This window comes from Festucalex cinctus, chromosome 7 (genome assembly GCF_051991245.1).
Source record: "Festucalex cinctus isolate MCC-2025b chromosome 7, RoL_Fcin_1.0, whole genome shotgun sequence".
Classification (NCBI taxonomy): Eukaryota; Metazoa; Chordata; class Actinopteri; order Syngnathiformes; family Syngnathidae; genus Festucalex; species Festucalex cinctus.
The window spans coordinates 19,342,559-19,362,653 of record NC_135417.1 but is presented as its reverse complement, the minus strand read 5'-3'; the positions used below and the strand labels follow the sequence as shown (position 1 = coordinate 19,362,653).

The window sequence follows — 20,095 nt, the reverse complement described above, 5'->3', positions numbered from 1 at the left end:
TGTATAGCGCAGAGGCCCCAAAATTAAACTGTATACTACTTTTGAAGGTGTGGGAAAAAGAGGATATGTGTGTGTATTTGGGGCCCCAACTTGGCAGCTTAGGAATGTGCAGGAACCCGCCTCATGTTTTCTTTAAGTTATCACCTTGATGAGTGGAGCAGGGGTAATTTTAGTTAGAGGGATTAAACATGAACTAAATGGTGTCCTTGTAGTGTTTTATTCTTTCTTTTTTTTCCTCTTTTTTTCCTCTTTTTTGCAAGTGAGCTAATTTTCTTTCTGTATTTCAGTTTTGTTTTAGGTGTACGTATTTAATTATTTATTTAATCTTATCTATACGAGAGCAAATTTATTGGTACTCGTGTTAAAGTTGGAATAGTCACAAAATAACTTGAAACTAAAATAACATGTAAAAACAGCATCCATCCATTTTCCAAACCACTTATATGTAAACGCTAGATTTATAAAATGTAATTTTGAATAGATGATTTTTAGCAGTGATGTAGCAGTGTGTATGCCTGTGCAGTTGCAGGAAATTGTGTGTTGGGGAAATGTGTTCCATAGGGATGAGCAGCAATGGACAAGATTTTGTCACCCCGGTCCTGTATTGTTGGGAAATAAACTTTGTATCAGAGGAAAAGAGGTTTATGGGGAGTGTTGTGTGGGGATTGTAGCAGGTCAGTGAAGTCTGAAGTGATGAAAGGCTTTAAAGGCGTTACATTTATCTAAAGTTGATATAAATGTGTTCGAATGTTCTGTTTTTTGTATTACAAAAAAAGATGCATCAAGAAAAATAATATCTACACTTTTTCCCATGACTTCGAGCATGCACAACTTGATTGGAGGAGGAAAAAAAAATCAAGAGGTAAAGTAAAGTAACTAAGCTAACTGTTGCACTTATAAGTGAAGATGTGGCTGTGTTCATTATTAATAGTCACATTAAAACTCATGTAAAATGAGAGTCAGTACACACACACACACACACACCTGCCAGCAATTAAACTGCCTCTGATTAACACCCACAAAATTAAAATTAGCTTGCCTTGTAGGCTTTTCCTGATTATATCCCTCGTCATATTTTAAGAGCAAAAAAACATGATTCACAGAGAGCTTCCACAGCATTAGCGTGAGCTCATTGCTCAAATATATAAATATACACAACAGTGGCATTACCACAAATTTGGCTTCCCTTTCAAAACTGGTGAAATGCTAAGAAGAAAATTGGTTAGTTAGGGAGACTGCCAACAATAAGGAGGTGCAACAATTTCTGGCAAATTTATGTTTAGCACGTGACAACAATCTCCCATAGGTCTGCTCGGTTATAGGAAAAAATAATAATCAAAATGATTTTAACAATAATAAAAATCACAGTTATTCAAATGATTATTATTTTTTTTTTTGGTACAAAACGAGAAAATATGTAACCATTTAAAAATATTAAGACCAATTCAAAAAAAAAATGGAAACACTATAATTATGTAAGTTCCTTTTGGACCAAACAGAATTTATAATAATATATATTTATAAAAATATATATGTGTTTATGTTGGCAAAAATTTGAAGTTGGAGTGCAGCGTGTGCATTTTGCAATAGGAAGATCATTTATTTTTGGTACATAATTTCGATTAATTGCACAGCCCTAATCTCCCATCTTCATATGTTTGGGCTACATGCTAGGTTTGACATAAGCCTTTTGTTACAAATAAAGTCATTCAAAGTCGGCTCATGTGGAGAAATGTGTAATGCTGTAATTTGATTAAAACAAGTTTGAACCTTTTGACCATAATTGCAAATTTGTTGTTTGTTGTTTGACACAACACAAAACACTTGAGGCCTCATTTATAAAGCTCACGTACGATCAAAATGAGGCCAAAACCCTACGTACGAACATTTCTGCGCCAAAGGTGATATTTATAGAATACCACTGTACCTACCTTCCGTACGCAGTCTGCACATTCTGGAGATATGGGAAAACAGTGACACACACAGCTTTGTGGTGCAGTTTGATTCCTCAAACACCATGTATGCCGGATGATGGGTCACATTTCCGTTTGTTTTGCTCCAGACTTTTTGCGATGTCACAAGCACGCGGGGCAGAACGCATGTGAATGAACGTAAATATTTTAAACGCCCGAATTCTGTCATTGATCGCCTATCTTAAAAAAAAGCCTCATGAAACAAATCATATTAATTACAACTAATGTGGACGCACACATTAGGCCTACATCATCATGCCACGCAACAGTACAGTAATTGTACAGTACAGTACAGTAATTTCACCCGCCCGCCGGCACAAATGCCATTAAAGGCTAAATAAGAATCATATTGACGCAAGACAATAAGGATACAAATTAGCTATAAACCTAGAGTCTGGTACAAGCATCTTTGCTTGATGTAATTGTAGGCTTTTGTCCTGCAAATAAATAAATATAAGAAACACACCCGTCAAGTCTGTCATAAACGTTCACCATGCAATCCAGACATACATACTAATAATAACAACAATAATAGAAAAGCCTATATTGATCGCCTAATTTTTGCCTCTGACTCAATTTCCGTAGTGCATTGGTAAAGTCTGAGTAAAGACCATTAAATTGGTCAAAATATTGTATTATGCTCAACTTTGTATCAGATGAAATTATTATTATTATTATTATTATTATTATTATTATTATTATTATTATTATTATTATTATCGTTTTGTTTTCTTTTTTGTTTTTTTTTAATCTGAGACATTTTCGGCCTGCTTGCATTTATTGGCGATCCTCATGCTGTTTAACTCTCAAAAATCACGACCTTCCATGACTCCACCTTTCCAATGAGGGTTTCAGTGTGCATCTTTTTTTTGTTTTTTTTTATTTATTTTTTTATCTTTTGTCTTTTAATTATTGTTTACCTAAAAATTCAATCTAGCCTACATCATGGTGAAGTTTGCCTTCTTTCTTGCCTTTCCCTGACCATCCATTGTTTTGATTTGTTTGCTAACACGTGCCTCTTATAAATGTGCAGATTAGTTGATTTGCATTGCCAAATATGGGACAAAATGGGCGGACTTGGGCCGGGCAACGATGTAGAAACACCTGTGCACACCGGTTGGGACGTGTGGCATTTATAAAGGGAAATTGTGTGCAGGTGTTTGTATTTGTGTCTACGCATGGTTTTATAAATCTTTTTTTTTTTTTTTTTTTTTTTAATGCGTACGTGAGGTTTGTATTTCGTACGTACGTACTATTGTACGCAGGTTCTGACCTCCAATTTTATAAATGAGGCCCCTGATCACCAAAAGAACACTATACCTACAGTAAATCTTAGTGGTGGCAGCATTATGCTGTGGGTCTGCTTTTCTTCAACTGGGACCCTGGGCCTTTGTCAAGGTGGAGGGAATTGTGAACAGTTCCAATAACCAACTCATTCTTAACAAAGCTTTCAGGCTTCTGCTAGACAGGAACAAAAATGTCTGGAAAAGCCTACCAGAACAGCTAGACTTTAATTGTGGTTAATCAGAGATGCTTTGCATGGTGGCAGGTGTGTGTGCTAGCCACACTTTCTGCGAGTTCTGAGAGGTTTTTGTTTTTGAGAGGCAAGTTGGAGATTTGTACAGGTTGCAGGTCATAATGGTGAAAAAAGTTTGCTATCGGTTAATCTTGGTCTACTTTTTTATATTACAAAAACATTCCACCTCTACTAGACATATATTGTCGATCCACATTGGAAACTGTGCTTCTTTTGGTCAATATTCTTTGTTATACGTGGAAGTGGGTAAGAAGGCGGACAAGTAATGCAAAATGTGGTTATGTTCTGTAATGCAATGGGCATCATAGCTTTGGAGAGTAGCAAAAAAAGAAGGTCCAAGTGTGAAGCAAGGAGGACATCATAGGCTCCCACTTTTGCCCATTAGGCAAACTGCAGAGGATCCAGGTTTTCTGATGTCGGGGAGCAGAAGTCACTCGGGGCACTTCTTTTGAGGTCTGAAGTCAGGGGCACCAGTCTGAAATCCTCTGTGTGACTCGGGTTTGGATTCTTGGGGACTGGGATGAGACGTGATGTGTTCCACCGGGTTGGGACCTTCCCCAGATGCAGACTCATGTTGAAAGCATGTTGTAAGGGCTCCCCCAGCTCAGCAGCGCACGCCTTCAGCATTCTTGGACACACTTTGTACAGGCCTGCTGCCTTGCCAGGGTGGAGACAGCTTGCTCACTGCTGACTTGATGTCTGGTGATGGTCGGGGAGGGGGCGTCACTTGCACTGCCAATGTTCTCCCCTTGATTTATGTGGCTGGGTGTTGAGGAGGTAGAGGTTGATGTTGTCACACCAAATGAGTTGCGTTTCACCGATGTTATGGGGCCACATTTTGAAAATCACTGCACCAGACTATTGGTGACCCCTAGGCCATTATTTTATGCTGCATTAATTGTTTTATTGTTCACTTCACTGCTCAGTTCAATTTCATTTCAAATATTTTTTTCCACACTGAAGATTTTATATTGCAGACATGATGTATAACTGCCTCACACCCTAGTCACACACTACTCCGTAAACAAATACAGCGAAGCTCAGCCTCTGACTTGTGGATTACATGGCAAGCGTCATGCTCTTGACAACGTAATTGTTAACTCATTCTGAACAGTATCACAAAGTTTTTCTGTTATGCTTGTGCTCTAAGGCCTTGCTCAAGAAAACAATTTGTCATGGGTGTCAAACTCAATGTCCAGGGGCCAGATCTGGCCCACCACATCATTTTATGTGGCCCGCCAAAGCAAATTTTGTGTTCACGTTGTTTTTTGCTAAAGTACTAAAATCGAAAATTGTCTTCACTTTTAAAGACGTTAAGCATTTTTGGTTACCAACCCCACATTTAAAATAAAATAATGTACCGTATTTTCCGCAATATAAGGCGCACCGCATTATAAGGCACACCTTCAATGAATGACATATTTTCAAACTTTTTCCATATATAAGGCGCTACAGTAGAGGCTGGGGTTACGTTATGCATCCATTAGATGGTGCTGCGCTAAAGGGAATGTCCACCAAACAGTCAGATAGGTCAGTCAAACTTTATTAATAGATTACAAACCAGCTTTCTGACAACTCCATTCACTCCCAAAATGAATAAACAGCTGTTTTAGTATTTTCTCTGAGGTAAAGTGTTAGTATTAGTTCGCGGTCCAAGATGGCGGGATCTTCTGCGCAGGCGTGTCACCGATCGTGCAGGGTCACCGATAGTGTCTTGACAGCGAGACCTGTTGTCGCTCAATATTGATCCATATATAAGGCGCACTGGATTATAAGGCGCATGGTCAGCTTTTGAAAAAATTGAAAGCTTTTAGGTGCGCCTTATAGTGCGGAAAATATGGTAATGTTTTTTACTGGTTTCTGATTTCAAAACCATTTACTAGCCTTTTTGTGGTATAAATGTAAGTATGAGGCGATCATGCATTTATTTCTAGGGCAGGCTATCAATTATAATTTCCTCAATTGATTTGATTTCAATTCACAAAAGTTCAGTTCAATTCTAATTTGATTCATTTCAAATCAATCTGATATTGATAGATTACAGAACATCAATTCGTCTTAAATATCAAGGACATGATAAAAACAAATTTTGTGAAGGCAGTTACTGGTTAAATTACTAGTTATAATCACATAAGTGCTACACAAACCTTGACATCAGCAAGGTTGAGATGAAAATATTTTTATAATACAAATTCAATAATTGTAAATATAAATGAAAAACGATTCTAAATTGTCTTAATTTGCAAAAAGTCCGGTCTTTGGATGGTTGGGTTTATTAAACATATTAACATAAACACATCACAAGTATAAAATACAAGTTGAAGTTTGAAATAAAAGGAGAAAAAGAAAATTGTCAATTGTATTATACATGTTCAAAAGGAGTAGGAAGAAGTACACAAACTTATCTAGTCCTACTCCCTAATACTTCTATTATAATAATATACTAATAAGTTGATTTTTAAGTTGATTTTTCATAAATGTAAGAAATTAATTTCAACAGTAAATTTCACTGTAAGATTCACAAAATAATGGCCTGAATTTGTGGGAAAAATAGATATTAAAATAATTAATTAATGGTTTTAAGAATCAATATCAGACTCAAAAGGTTCACAATCATAATGGCCCTCCGAAGAAAACCAAAACTACGTTGTGGCCCACAACAAAAACAAATTTGACATCCATGTTTTATATATTATCCAATATCAATTAAAATACATCATAACAGTATTATTGCATACACTTTTTTTTAAGAGAATCATTAAGTTCTTGGAGATTTTACTACAAGCAGTTTTTTGTTTCAATTTTTTTCCTGTACACACGAAAGACAAACATTTTTATAGTCTCCATTTTGTTCCCTTACTTTGTCAAATCTCAAGCGAACTGTGATCTAGGGACATACAGAAACGAGAAACATTGTTAACCCATAATTTTAAGATATTTGAACCATCAGAATGATTTGTAAAAACGCTGGGATTTTTTTTTTTTTTTTTTTTTGTAGTCCAATGTTACAGCATAACAACTCTTCACTACACTGTGGTCAGTCCTACTGTGCCAGCGGCCAGCTTCTACTTGGACTCTTGACATTACAGAGTGTAATCCCACTGACTGGCTAGAACTGTAAACTAAACAGTCGTAACCGCACACACACACACACACACACACACGAGGGATATGTTTTGACTCCAGCGCAGCAATAATTAGTCCCCAAATGGCAGTTGACATTATATCTTTTAAGACGGACTCAGCACCATTACTGCTGGGCTCATGTTACTCGCTGCCAGTCGTTGTTATTACATAGGCACACTGACACACAACAATCTTGTTTCTCTCCATGGAAACATACAACAACAGTGGATTGGAACACATTTCACTTACAACATAAGTAAATACTGTATGTCTTTGAATATAATTCATCTTGTTGATGGAATTAATGTTTTTGATGATTTATGTGTAATGTACCGTATTTTCCGCACTATAAGGTGCACCTAAGAGCCTTCAATTTTTTCCAAAAGCTGACCATACGCCTTATAATCCAGTGCACCTTATATATGGATCAGTATTGAGCGACAACAGGTCTCGCTGTCAAGACACTATCGGTGACCCTGCACGATCGGTGACACGCATGCGCAGAAGATCCCGCCATCTTTGACCGCGAACTAATACTAACACTTTACCTCAGAGAAAATACTAAAACAGCTGTTTATTCATTTTGGGAGTGAATGGAGTTGTCAGAAAGCTGGTTTGTAATCTATTAATAAAGTTTGACTGACCTATCTGACATTCCCTTTAGCGCAGCACCATCTAATGGATGCATAACGTAACCACAGCCTCTAATGTAGCGCCTTATATATGAAAAATGTTTTTCAAAATATGTCATTCATTGAAGGTGCGCCTTATAGTGCGGAAAATATGGTATGTGGAATTTACAAACTGCCCTCTATAGTAATAATAATGCTAATAATAAAATAATGCAGTGGTTAAATTTCTCCTTCAGTGATACATCTGATCATACTTTTGTCTTAAATGTCTTTAATCAGTTTAAAAGCGTTCTATTCTGAGAACGTGCCTAAACCTTTGCTTCTTGCTTAAATCGCAAAATATATTTAATGGGACATATGTTTCTCATCAGTGTTTTGTGTTCCCCATACACCATCATGTTGAAGGTTTTGAAATCCGCACGATCCATATATATATTTTTAATGCGATTGTCACTGAGCCCTTGTTGTCAGCCACTCCAAACTGTGAGATTACATTCAATTTGCAAATTAGTGTTCTGCTCTTATCCTTCCCAAACTTTGGAATGGGGACATAGTTTCCTCATCTGGATCCTCTTAAAGAAGCTGTAATCATCCCAGCAGCTGTGGTGTTTCTAATTGAGATGGTTGATAACCTCCCCCACCAGCCACAGCCAGGCTCAATAACCATGACATAATCTGTCATTACAAGGCAGCGATGGAAGAAGCTGTGGAAAAAAAGAAGAGAAAATCCCACATTTCTAGAGCTTCAAATTACCGCATTGTTTATTTGCAGGTCTCTCGCTTTCCAGTCATGCAAATATGTGTTTGGACAACAGATTTACTCGCAAGAAGACATGGGCAGACAAAATATCCCCATTGCCATCATCATCATGTCCTTACCAACTTTGAGATGGGAGATAGATGACCAAAAATAAAATTAACAGTTAAAAACAAGTGTCCTAGAAATAAAAATGCTATACAACTTATCATTTGGTTCTTTTTTACTTATATTTACAGTAATTGCACATTTAAAAATAAACACTACTGAGGCACCCTCTAAACTTAACCTTCCTTTTGTCCCCAGGGGGATTCAGTACCAGGAGGTGATGATGGTCCTTTTGCTGACACGGTGACCCTGGAGCAGAAAACAAGCAGCATCGGTGGGACGAGTGGAAAAGTCAGCCTTTGGATGCAGTGGATGTTACCCAAGGTTACTGTTAAACTGATTGCTCCTGACCCAACAGTCGTAAAGACAGGTATGTTATATGCACTATTATTATTATTTATATTCTCCTTAAGACAAAATATATTTTCTTTAAATCATCCTTCTCCTTTTTCTGAATTAGAATAAATGTTATTTATTGAGAAGGGGTATAAAGTAACTGGATATTTTACTGCTCAACTGTGATGAATACACTGAAAATAAGAGATCCAACCTGTATAGTTTTTGCTGAACATTTAACTCTTGAAAGACAAGAGTAGCGGAGTAGCTGAGGAGGAAGGATGATGGAAAAAACATTTACATCAATGGGTGATGAATCCAAGTGAGCTGTGTCATGTCCCAGTTAAATTTATTGTGGTGCTGAAAGGCTAAATTTACCTTCAATGGATGCCTCCAATATTTAGCAGCTGCTGTCCAGATTTAAAAATGTGCAATCTTTAATTACCAAAATAACATTTTGAAGGGACTTAATTATTTGCAACAATGTGTTGTATGTGCCCCCACTGGTCTAAACATGTTATGCTAATTAATAGTGAGAATAAAGGAGATTAAGCCATCCATTTTTATCCATTTTAGGGTGCATACATTTTGGCATTCTACAACCATCTGCTGTTGATTGAAATTGACGGCAATCTGCCCTCGGGCTCGCATTGTGAACATCACAGCCTCACCCTTTTTCTGGATTTGTCACCTGACCAAGCATCGTAAACATGCATCAGTCTACCGCTACCTCAGTTCAGAGAAATTACACAATTACTGGTCAATAAATACCTCCAAATATTACCTTCAATGCACAAGGTTATATGCGTTTTGTGTATTAACATCTTTTGCCCTTGATTTCTCTTCAGTGTTGCAAAATGTTGCAAATACACTCGCAAACCCTCTTTATACTCTCACATCCTCTCAAACTCTTTTTCTTGTCGCAAAGGAGTTTTGAATATTTGATGGAGACAAGAAAAAGAGTATAGTGTTTGAGTGTCTGGCGAGTGTCTTTGCAACATTTTGCAACACTGAAGGAAGTCTGCCGAAAAAGCAACATTTGCTACGTGCACACACCGTCACAAGCCTGCGCAACTCAGTGAAATACGGGCTTTAGGTTTATATTGAAGCAAAAAAAGTCACATGTTTTGGAACACAATTTGGACACTTTATACATTACCTCTACAATAATACTACAGGTGTGCATTCCATCAATATTGATGAAAGATCTGTCAATCCGTCAATGACTCATGCCCAGTTTGTTGACTGTTGATGGGAAACTTCTAAAAAATTGATGAATTTAGCATTGACGGAAGTGGGTTTTCGTCCGTTTTGGTGATGGATTGATGAATGACGATTGACGGATGCCCACCTCGAATGACGGAAACATTGACGGACGCTCATTTTGCTGTCTAGTCAACGAATGACGGATTGACAGTTGGGCTTGAAATATTGATGGATTTACGATGACGGAAATGTGTCCCGACTGTTGATTGCCGAATGATGGACACTTAAAATTCATTAATGTACCCACCTCTGATTATAAGTTTAGTTCTAAAACTTGTGATATTATCAAAGGCAATCAGTCAGTTTTTGCCACTACGGCTGATAGTAACCTTTTGTTGTTCAACTCTTTTACTCCCACACATTATAAAAAAAACAAAAAACAAAAAAACAAGCCCCACAGTGCCAGTCAATTTTGAGCATTTTAACTCATCTTTCAAGGCAAACAGACTATTGGGTGCTTTTACTGCATTTACAATGTGGGTACCAAATGAAATATCACACTCCATTCTTTCATTAGTAAAAAAGTTTCTCTGCCTTATTCTGTTCTTTAGTAATCCCCATTTGAAAATAGGTAATTTGAGTGACATTGAGTGAAATTTGAAAAGATAAGGAGAAAACAAGCTTTTTGTGAAAAGATACATTTTGTCCACAACAGTGACTTTGACACTAATATTTTTTGTTGAGTGACAATCTGTGAAGTAGGTTTAATGTGACAAAGGCTTTGATCATTCACTTCATCCTTGAAAACATTCTATTTCATCAGATTTCATCAGATTCTGTCATGTTTCATTATAATTCCATACATCGGCAGCCCATTGAAAAGAGATACAATGCTGCCATCTGTTGGCCATAGTTAGTCGGCGTTTTTGATTTCACAACCCATTGACCAGACAACGCTGCATTTAATTGCTCTGGCCATTGATTAAAAAAAAAAATTAAAAAACCCCGTAGTTGACCTCATTTAACATTTATGGCGGCATACATTGTGATTGTACTAATCGTTATTAAACGCATTTGGCAGTTAAAGAGTTAAATTATAGGGACACTACAATGTATATAATGCATACTAAGGCTATATTCTTTCTGCCACAGATGTTTTGTTTTGGGTTTTTTCTGTGGGAACAACTTTGATTTTCTACTGGCTCCACTTAAAACCCAAATCAGTTCTCCAAATTGCTTCTTTTGAGAAGTGGATTTCAGCCTGGGCCGAGCAAAGACGTTCATCAAGATCAAACCACGTTGGGAGACTATGAGTTGTTGACAACTAACTTGTACCAACTTGGGCGTCTTCTTTCCATACAATATCCACAATGAAGCTGACAAACCTTGTTTTTCAATGTCAGAACCCACGAGGAACTTGTGCGTTTCTCAAAATCACCACAAGACAACAGTGACAACATGCTTGAAGTCCATTTTCCCAAGCCACTCTTTGGCTGCGGGACTTTTTCAGTGGAAACAATGACAGCGATCAGCTCAGCTTGCTTCACTACAATCTCAATCAGTTTGTTGAACGTGGAACTCATTTTGCCTGTGGTAGGTAGTTTAGTTTTCACACAAGGTGCAGTGAGGAATGCGCATATGTACAGCATGTCTGCTTAAATGCAGTCTTTATGAACAATCAGTGTTGGGTGACATGCACATTCCTCATTTTGGCAAGCTGAGGTCGTACTGTATACTCAAGTCATTTTGCCTTACTCATTCTCTCGTTTTCCAATGTGGTTCTTTCTGCCAGTGTGAAAGTATGACCATTGAAACAAAAAGTATGACAGCCCCGCCCATCATTAGCAGTGCTCCAGTTTAAGGAGTCATGTGCAGCCAAGCATTTGTAATGCATGTATGTCAGCACTCACAAATGTCATATAAAAATAAAAAACAATGTTTTGTTTTTTTCCGCCCCAACAGAAGTCTGCGTGGTCAGTGAACTGGAAGACTTGAGTGCCTCAGTCGATATCCAGGATGTATACACTAAGATCAAATGTAAAGTTGGCAGTTTCAACATTGACCACTACAGATGCAGGTGGAGTATTCACATACACAGCATCTCTCTCTCCGCACATGTATATTCATGGGGAAAGTCCCATCACCACTTAAAACCCAAGTAATAAAAAAAAATAACACCCCCGCAACGCACACACTTTAGCACCGATGCCAGTAACACTTTTCTGTTCCCGTTCCACCTTCGCGAGGGGGACTTTTGGGATTATCACCCCAGCGTCATCGTCTTTCCAGACAGCTTGAGACCAAAAAATTGGATGGACGATTTGACTCTGCTTTGGGCTGGCCCAAGTCTGACTCACAGAGCAGATGAGTTCAGTTAGGCCATCAGTCATTTTATTTGCGCCTGCGGTGTCTGAATTGATTCATAGAAACATTAACACACTGGAGGAAAACCGCTTGGCGCGGTTCCACGACATCCTAATATATAGTAATCTTTCTCCAAGTCGAGTTGCATTTGGAATTCGACGATGTACCTTCTCCACAGAAATTATCAAAGCACACAAAGCCAAACACCAATTACAGTATATTTGTAATTGCTGTTTTTCTTTCCACATTTGCATGTTTCCAGGCTCTTTCTCCTTGAGTTGTTCCTGCTCGTCCTAATCACATCTACATTGTTGTTAAACTCAAATTCAAGTGCCCACTATGTACGTGCCTGAGGTCCACAGCAGGAGGCAATTGGATCCTGTAGACTATAATGTATTTGTGTGCGTGTATTTCCAGTCCCGTGTGCTTACATGCCTGTGTAAATACGTTGTTGGCTTTAAGTGCCTCCTTCTCTCATCGAGCCAGACAGTGAAGTGGGGATGGAACATCCTTGCCTGTCCACATTGAAGCCTGTCATTTGCAATGAGTGCGCGAACCACCAAAATGATAACAGAAAAGGATTTTGATTTGCCAGATTTTGAAATCACCTTAGCTGCTTCCAATCCAGTTTTGTAATAGTCGTATGTGTTACTTACTGGCCAGAGGGTATTTGAAACAACTGACTTGGCTTTAAACGTTAACATCAGACTTGTGCAGCCCTCCCTGTTTTTTTTTGTTTTTTTGTTTTTCGTTTCTCTATAGTTGAGTTTGATTCCACCGGGCAAAATGTGTTCCATTATGTTTGCTCCACCACACCAAGCCAGGACAATGTCAGCGGTGAGAAGTAGTTTTCCACTGTTAAGGTGTCATGGCTGATTATATAATCTTACCTCTCTCTACAGGTGTGTGCCCAATTGCCACAAGGACTGGGCCAAGCTTAATTTTTTTAGTAGACCTCCGTGCTTTCCCAAGAAGATAATGGTTCAATTTTGTCATTTTCCAGTTATTTCTGTTTAATGCACATTAATAAACACCCTTTATACTGACCAGAGTTTTGGCAGGAAGCAGCGCTCCACAATGTAAGCCAGGTAACATCCATGTCGGTTCAGGACATAGTGACGGCTACACAACCACATATACAAGAGAGCCCACTGGGATGGGAGTCCATATTCATCATTCGGAACAGATAATTGTTTGGTATTTCTCCACCCAACCCAGTTTATTTGTGTGCAGTGGGTTGGTTTAAATTAAACCTGACACAAAAAATGTGGCTCTTGACGTCTCACTGCTGGAAAATAGTAAAATAGTTAGGTCAGTCTCAAATGAGAGGTACATATATGTAAAAGCCCATTTTTGATTAAATATTGAGAAGAACAAAGGAGTACAGGAGGGAATGAGAATGACAGAGGTACCTCAGAGTAATAGCAACATTTGGGTGTACACTTAGTTTTACACACGTATTACATAAGAGGAAAGGGCTTTAGCGAATACATTAAAACAAGGGGAAAGGTAACGCAAAAAATATATATATTTAAATCAGATGTTCTAGGAGTCCCACACTAGTCTAAGCACAGTACTCTAGTTAATATTGTGTTTGTGAATATGAGTAAAGTAGAAAACACCACCCAGGTGGCAGCCATTTTGTGATTGCTGTTAACTGAAAATGACAACACAGTTGCTTGCAAACGTCACATAACCAAACTCAGAAAACAGGTGGTCGTTACCTGAGCCCTGAGCAGCTATGTCATCATTTTCATTGGTAGCAAAATGGCCACAACCTAAGTTGGAAAAAAATGAGAGGATTTTGCTGAATTTCACATTCCATAAACACAATAATAATTAGAATACATGGTTTTTGTTTTTGTTTTGTTTTTTAAAGGGGGGGGGGGTGCCATATTTAGACTAGTTTAAAAGTTATTCATACTAACACTTTCAAATGAAAACATTTAGTGAATGCTAAAAGACAAGCGAAATATGACTTCATTCTTAAGCTCATTTTTACAATATTAGTAGCCCGTCAAACTATCATGGATATAAAAGCAATTACTGAATCTTAATATATTGTTCTTCACATTTTTAATCATTTTTTTTTTATTTGGCACTTTGTCTGAGACTGACAGAATCTCTTAAAGTTTGCATGCATTTTCTTAGTTTTTACTGAAAAAAAAAAATGAAGAGCTATTAGGCATGTGTTTATTAGTCAGTCCTAAAAGAGTCATAGAGGTGCCTCATGCGTCTTAGCCACCCCAGCAAATGTGTTCACATCCTCAGAGTCAAAACCAGGCCACCTGGCTTGAAAAGAGAAATAGTGATCTCTATACCACATGGAAATAAATTAGATGAATAGTATGTTTATCTTATTGATAATGGCTTCATTGTGCATTTTTTTTTCCCTTTACAGGTGTTCTCTGTTTCTGTGTGCCACAACAATAATTGGATGCCAGAAGGAATATCTGGCTTTCATAGAATGTGTTTATCTTGTCTCTGTTCATGTCTTTGAGGACCGTTGCTGTTAAAATGCTACCCCGGTTGCAATTATATATTCACATATACATACATGCACACCTCACGCCATGATTTGTTTATCCCAAAGATAGTTTATAAGTTCTCCCATTAAAGAGATATTATCAAACTGCGTCACAGTCAATCTAATTAATTCCAGATGCCCCATTAAAACTTGGCAACGTGTGTGTCTCCAGGCCAGGTCAAGGCTGGCACTCTGGGCTTAATGAAGGACTCCTCCTGCAGTGCAAGGAGACAGCTGTGGTGAGGCCTCTGCATTAGGCCTCCTTATAATGTGTTTCTGCCATTCTGCTGCTCTTAATCCGGGTTCTTATTATCTGCTCATGCTGGACAGACAGGAAAAAGACATCATGACATGATTCTGGCTGTGACTCAGAGTGCCCAGACATGTTGTATTGAGATCCACCCTAAAAAAAAAAATGAAAAATGCAAGAACAGTCTGACATGAAATGAAGACTGCGGCATCCCCTGTCTCTCCAGTGATTCTGTCTTCATAATCAAGTGGATGGAATCTGGTGACATGGGCCTCCATTCTCTTTTTGATTCAAGCTAATACCGTCAATGGTCGTATACTGTTAAGGCATGTTATTTCAAGACGTATTTTTGTAAATAACAGTCATTATCCAATCACGTGTATCATGAATTTAAATGAACTTTACTACTACTACAAAAAAAATAAAAAAATAAAAATCATTGTGTTGCCATATTCACATTGTATTATAGTATATGACCATTGCACAGTATTTCTGCTGGTTCATGATGGCAGTTTCCCTTGGTTTTACCGATTACCTCTTAACATGTTTTCCCCAGTTCCAGTATCTAAAGGACACAATTCTCTATCCCTCAATGAACTTGAGTCATCATCACGATCTCCGTAATGTTGTTTGCTGTGTTTCTTTCCGATCCCGCACACTTACGTTTCCTCCCTCTCCTGCTCTCTCCTTGTGCACCTATTGTGTCTTTCTTCACCTCCAGTACGGAGGATGGTGTTCAGCAGAGCGGTGGAGGCGTGATCCTCTCTTGCACTGACAAGCTGAACAGGCGCACTGTGTTGGTTCGACCGGTCAGCAAGCAAGATTCTTTCAACCAAATCTCTGGCTTTTTCCCTCCTGTAAGAATATGGCTCCTCCGCTTTGTAGCTTTCTCTGCTATGCTTCATCTGTAGTGGCTTACGATCTGTGCGTTCCTCAGAGATGTTTTGGCAGCCAGTTCTTTGGGAATTTTGCTTTGAAACGTGCCAGCTATAAAACATACGGGTTTCCAAGGACTTCCACTTAATTCAAATCAGTCATATACGATTCTAAAGGGATATAACTCTTAAGATGATATGACACTCTGAGGAATGTAAGTTTGTTTGCTTCAATTTATGTTGAACTTCTACCAAAGGGCACATAATTGTTGGTTTCATGCTGTTTTAATTGAGTTATAATTAATTACAATGATTTAAGATTATTTTTACGGATATTAAGTTGACTGTCACTGTGTGTGTGTTTTTTTTAAGCAAGGTTATATTTCAATTGCCTTAAAGTGTACTATTATTTTTACATTACTGTATAATTGCATACAGTGTCAGAAAACCCCCCCCAAAAAAACCAAACAAACATATGTTAATCTCAAATTATTATTAAACAAAAAAAAAAAAAAGTTCCCCACTTGACCAGATACGGTGCATCCGGAAAGTATTCACACTTCTTCAATGTTTGCATATTTTCTGACAACCTTAATCCAAAATGTAATTAATTCATTAAATTACTCAAAGTTCTACACACAAACACCCCATAATGACAATGTAGAAAGAAAGAACGAAAGAAGGAAAGAAAGAAATAAATAAAGAAAGAAAGAAAGAAAAAAATCTTGCATATTGCTCATCCTGAAGAATTTCCGACAGCTTAATTGGAGTCCATCTGTGGAACAAAATTCAATTGATTAGACATGATTTGGATAGGCAGACCTCTCTTAATCTGAGGTCCCACAGGTGACACTGCACAGCACAACCAGTCATGAAGTCAAAGTGTAAAATGTGTCTGTCGATGTCCGGGACAGGATTGTCTTGAGGCACAAATCTCTAGAAGGGAACAGGGGGAAAAAAAATCTGCTGATTTGGACTTCCAATGAGCACAGTGGTCGCCATCCTCCATAAAGGGAATAAGTTCCAAACCACCAGAACTCCTCCGAGAGTTGACCTCGCCTCTAAACTGAAGAATCAGCGGAGATGGGCCTTGGTCAGCGAGTTAACCAATAACCCGATTGTTACCACTGGGGAGTGGTTCTCTGTGGAGAGAGGAGAACCTTTCAAAAGGAATAACCATCTCTGCAGCACTCCACCAATCAGGCGTGTATTGCTGAGTGACCAGATGGAAGCGACACATTCATCAACAAAGTATTGTGCAATGGCTGTGAATCCATGCATACATTTTTTTCCCAATATATTGTCATGCTGTCATTATAAGGTGGGGTGAAATGTGAATACTTTCCTGATCTTAATCCTATTAAGAATTCACGTCTTCCAAAATTGTATCAACCTGGTGTGGCTTCTGTCGTTAAATGTTTAAAATATGCCATGTCCCTTTAAGATTTTTACAGAAAAATCTTCCAAGTCTCCTAAATGCACATTTATTTTCAGTTAAGTCTTAAACTCATGTTTAGCCCATTAGTCAATATATTTAGTTACTATTGGTTGTACTATAATTAGACGTGATTCCGGATGACAGTACCTGTTGCAGTAATTATTTTTTCCCTCCTTTCTCACCACTGGCCAGACGGCAGCCAAGGTCTTGGAAGGCTCTCACCAGCAACATGGATTTTTGTCCATTACCTACACACAGGCTGTCACCAAAAATGTTCGTCATAAACTCACCACTCGGCCTGAGCGGCCAGCGCGCAGCGCGACCACAGCCGGTCAGCGGATTACTGCTGATCCACTTGCAGATGGTTCACCTCAGTACCTGAGAGAAATCCTTCTGACAGCTCAGCCGTTTGACGTTGTGCTGTCCTGCCCTTTGTTAACTACAGTAATTGGAATATTCCAGGTAGGATCGAGACGAATATGCACGTTAACACATCCTGCAAAATTCTGTTGACAACCTTTTGAATGATCCCAATTGTTAGACGACAGTACCAAGGCGCTACAAAGACCGTGGAAAGTCGTCAGGGCAGCCAATGAGGAGCCACACATTGACGTCTCGGTGTTTGCCGCTCATTTACATCAACACCAATCTGATCAGGGTTTTCTGCCCCAGAGCGCCTGACAAAACTGCTACACCAGGTAATAAACAGTCATTCGAAGACGCACTCATTTTGGATACTTCATAAAACTTCTACAGCTGTTAATTGTGTGTTTCAACAGATCTCCATGCAAACAAAGAAGACACCTTGGTATTAAAGTTGGGTTCCCTAAGCATGGCTCCTCAGGCTGATAACCCCCTTACACGCACAGTGCTACGTAAAGACCTCTACCAGTAAGATGAATCCTTTTCTCCCCCTTAAAAAAAGTCAAGCCCTAATTCCAATGAAGTTGGGAGAGTGTATAAAAAAAAAATACAATAATTTGACAAGCTTAAGTCTATACACAATTGAATACAAAGACAAGATATTTAATGTTCAAGATTTTGAGCTTTATTTTAATTTTATTTTTTGTCAAATATTCACTCATGAATTAAATTTCTTAAACACATAAAAAAAACACTTTTAAATCACCTTTCCTTTTAACAATACTCAACATTGCTTGGTGACTGAGGACAGTATTTGTTAAAGCTTTGTAGGTAAAATTTCGCATTCTTTCCCATTTCACTTGCTCAACAGTCTGTTGTTAAATTTTGTACTTCATAATGCACCACACATTTTCAATGAGAGACAGGTCTGGACTGCTGGCAGGCCAGTCTAGTACTCACAATCTTTTACTTGGAAGCCACCCTGTTGTAACGTGAAAAATGGGGCTTAGATTGTCTTGCTGAAATAAGCAGGGACAACCCTGAAAAAGACTTTGTTTGAATGGCAGTATATGTTGCTCCAAAACCTGTGCAGTATGTATTTTTCAGCATTAATGGTGCCTTCACAGATATGAATCTTAACCATATTATGGGCACTAACACAACTCCATACTATCACAGATGCTGGATTTTAAACTGTGCTGATAAAAATCTGGATGGTCCATTTGCTCTTTGGCCCGGAGAACAAAAAACAATTTGAAATGTGGACTCGTCAGACCACAGCTCACTTTCCTACTTTGTATCAATCTATCTCAGATGAGCTTGGATATAGAGAAGCTGTCAGTGTTGTTGGCATTCTGCTTTTGATTTGCATTGTAGACCTTCAACTTGAGTTTGTAGTTGTAGCGACAAACTTTTTTTCAATCCTCAAATACCCCAGTCTTTTGTGTTTCAGGCATCAAAATCTCAGTTAGAATATATAAAGAAAATAGATATTGGAAAAAAAGTCACTTCATTGGATTTGGAGTTTGTATTTCACGCCATACTTGAATTAAAGTCCAGAAGACGTAGTGCTGCTGATTGATTGTAAAGTTTAGTGACACAGAATACAAGCTGTCATTAGGCAAATATTTTGAGGGTACCGTACAATAAGTAATTTGTCTCATGAGTCTTTCCCCTCAATTATATATTTCACAATACAGCGAGTGGCTGCTCCACATAGTAGTTAAGCTGCATCAGCAATGACAAAGCACAATGAATGACATCTTTAGGGTCTACAGCGTCTGCCAGCTCAAACAAAAGACTCATATGGTTGAAAGCTGCTAGGCCGGGAAAATCTGAACTTCTAAAGGGAATATCTCTGCGCAAAACATATTCCCCTGCTATAGGCAGCGTTGAGTATCTGGACTGTGTCACAGCTGCCTGGAAACCACAGCATCACATTGTGTCTGTGAAAAAGCATTTGTTTGAATGGGCAGATATGTTGCTGGCAAACATATGTAATGGGGGGATAAAAGTGATGCCTAATGCTTTGTGCAGCTGCAAGTAAGATGTGTGCTGACACACGACGTAATGTAGAGGAAAAAGAGGATGGATGACAACACTTGTTTCAGCCAGCGGGAATGTCTTAAAAAGGGAAAATGCAAGCAGCAGGCAGGCAGAGTTGGTCTATGCTGAGGGTAATGCCCGCCAACCTGAAACAGATATTCAGAACAGCGCGCATGGTATTGATCAGTTACCATAGCTACTGTTTCCACTGTCTCTTGTCAAGTCCTTCTTTTGTTTCAAATGGGGTAGTGTATGTTTTATGTGTGTTTATAGTAAATGTTTGTTCGGCATATACTTTGGTTCTGCAGAAATGTGTTGGCCATGTCGTTACCTTGTCAGATGATGACCTTGTAAACATGGACGTAGGGCTGTGCAATTGAAATTCAATTACAATTTCAATTATCACACTCCACAATTACAAAATCAGTAAAAAAATACAAATTTTTGAGTTGTGTACATGTATACATTCGCACCTTTTTTTAAATTTTAAAGTAGCTAATTTAATAAATTTTGTTTCATCCAAAAGGAACTTGCACAATAAATAAATAAATAGATCA

The 20,095-nt window shown here is 38.3% G+C and overlaps 1 protein-coding gene across 2 annotated transcripts in view; it reads left to right on the top strand.

Moving 5' to 3' along the window:
* The window catches only part of vps13b (vacuolar protein sorting 13 homolog B), a 337,411-nt gene that overhangs the window by 172,295 nt on the left and 145,021 nt on the right, over positions 1–20,095 (top strand). Inside the window, exons 26-31 of one of the 2 annotated variants that reach the window (XM_077526198.1) lie at positions 8,332–8,503; positions 11,638–11,752; positions 15,538–15,673; positions 17,322–17,591; positions 17,671–17,827; positions 17,909–18,020. In XM_077526198.1, the coding sequence (XP_077382324.1) occupies positions 8,332–8,503; positions 11,638–11,752; positions 15,538–15,673; positions 17,322–17,591; positions 17,671–17,827; positions 17,909–18,020 (962 nt within the window). Of the gene's footprint in view, positions 1–8,331; positions 8,504–11,637; positions 11,753–14,738; positions 14,806–15,537; positions 15,674–17,321; positions 17,592–17,670; positions 17,828–17,908; positions 18,021–20,095 lie in introns of both variants that reach the window. The other variant, XM_077526199.1, reaches the window with a different exon arrangement.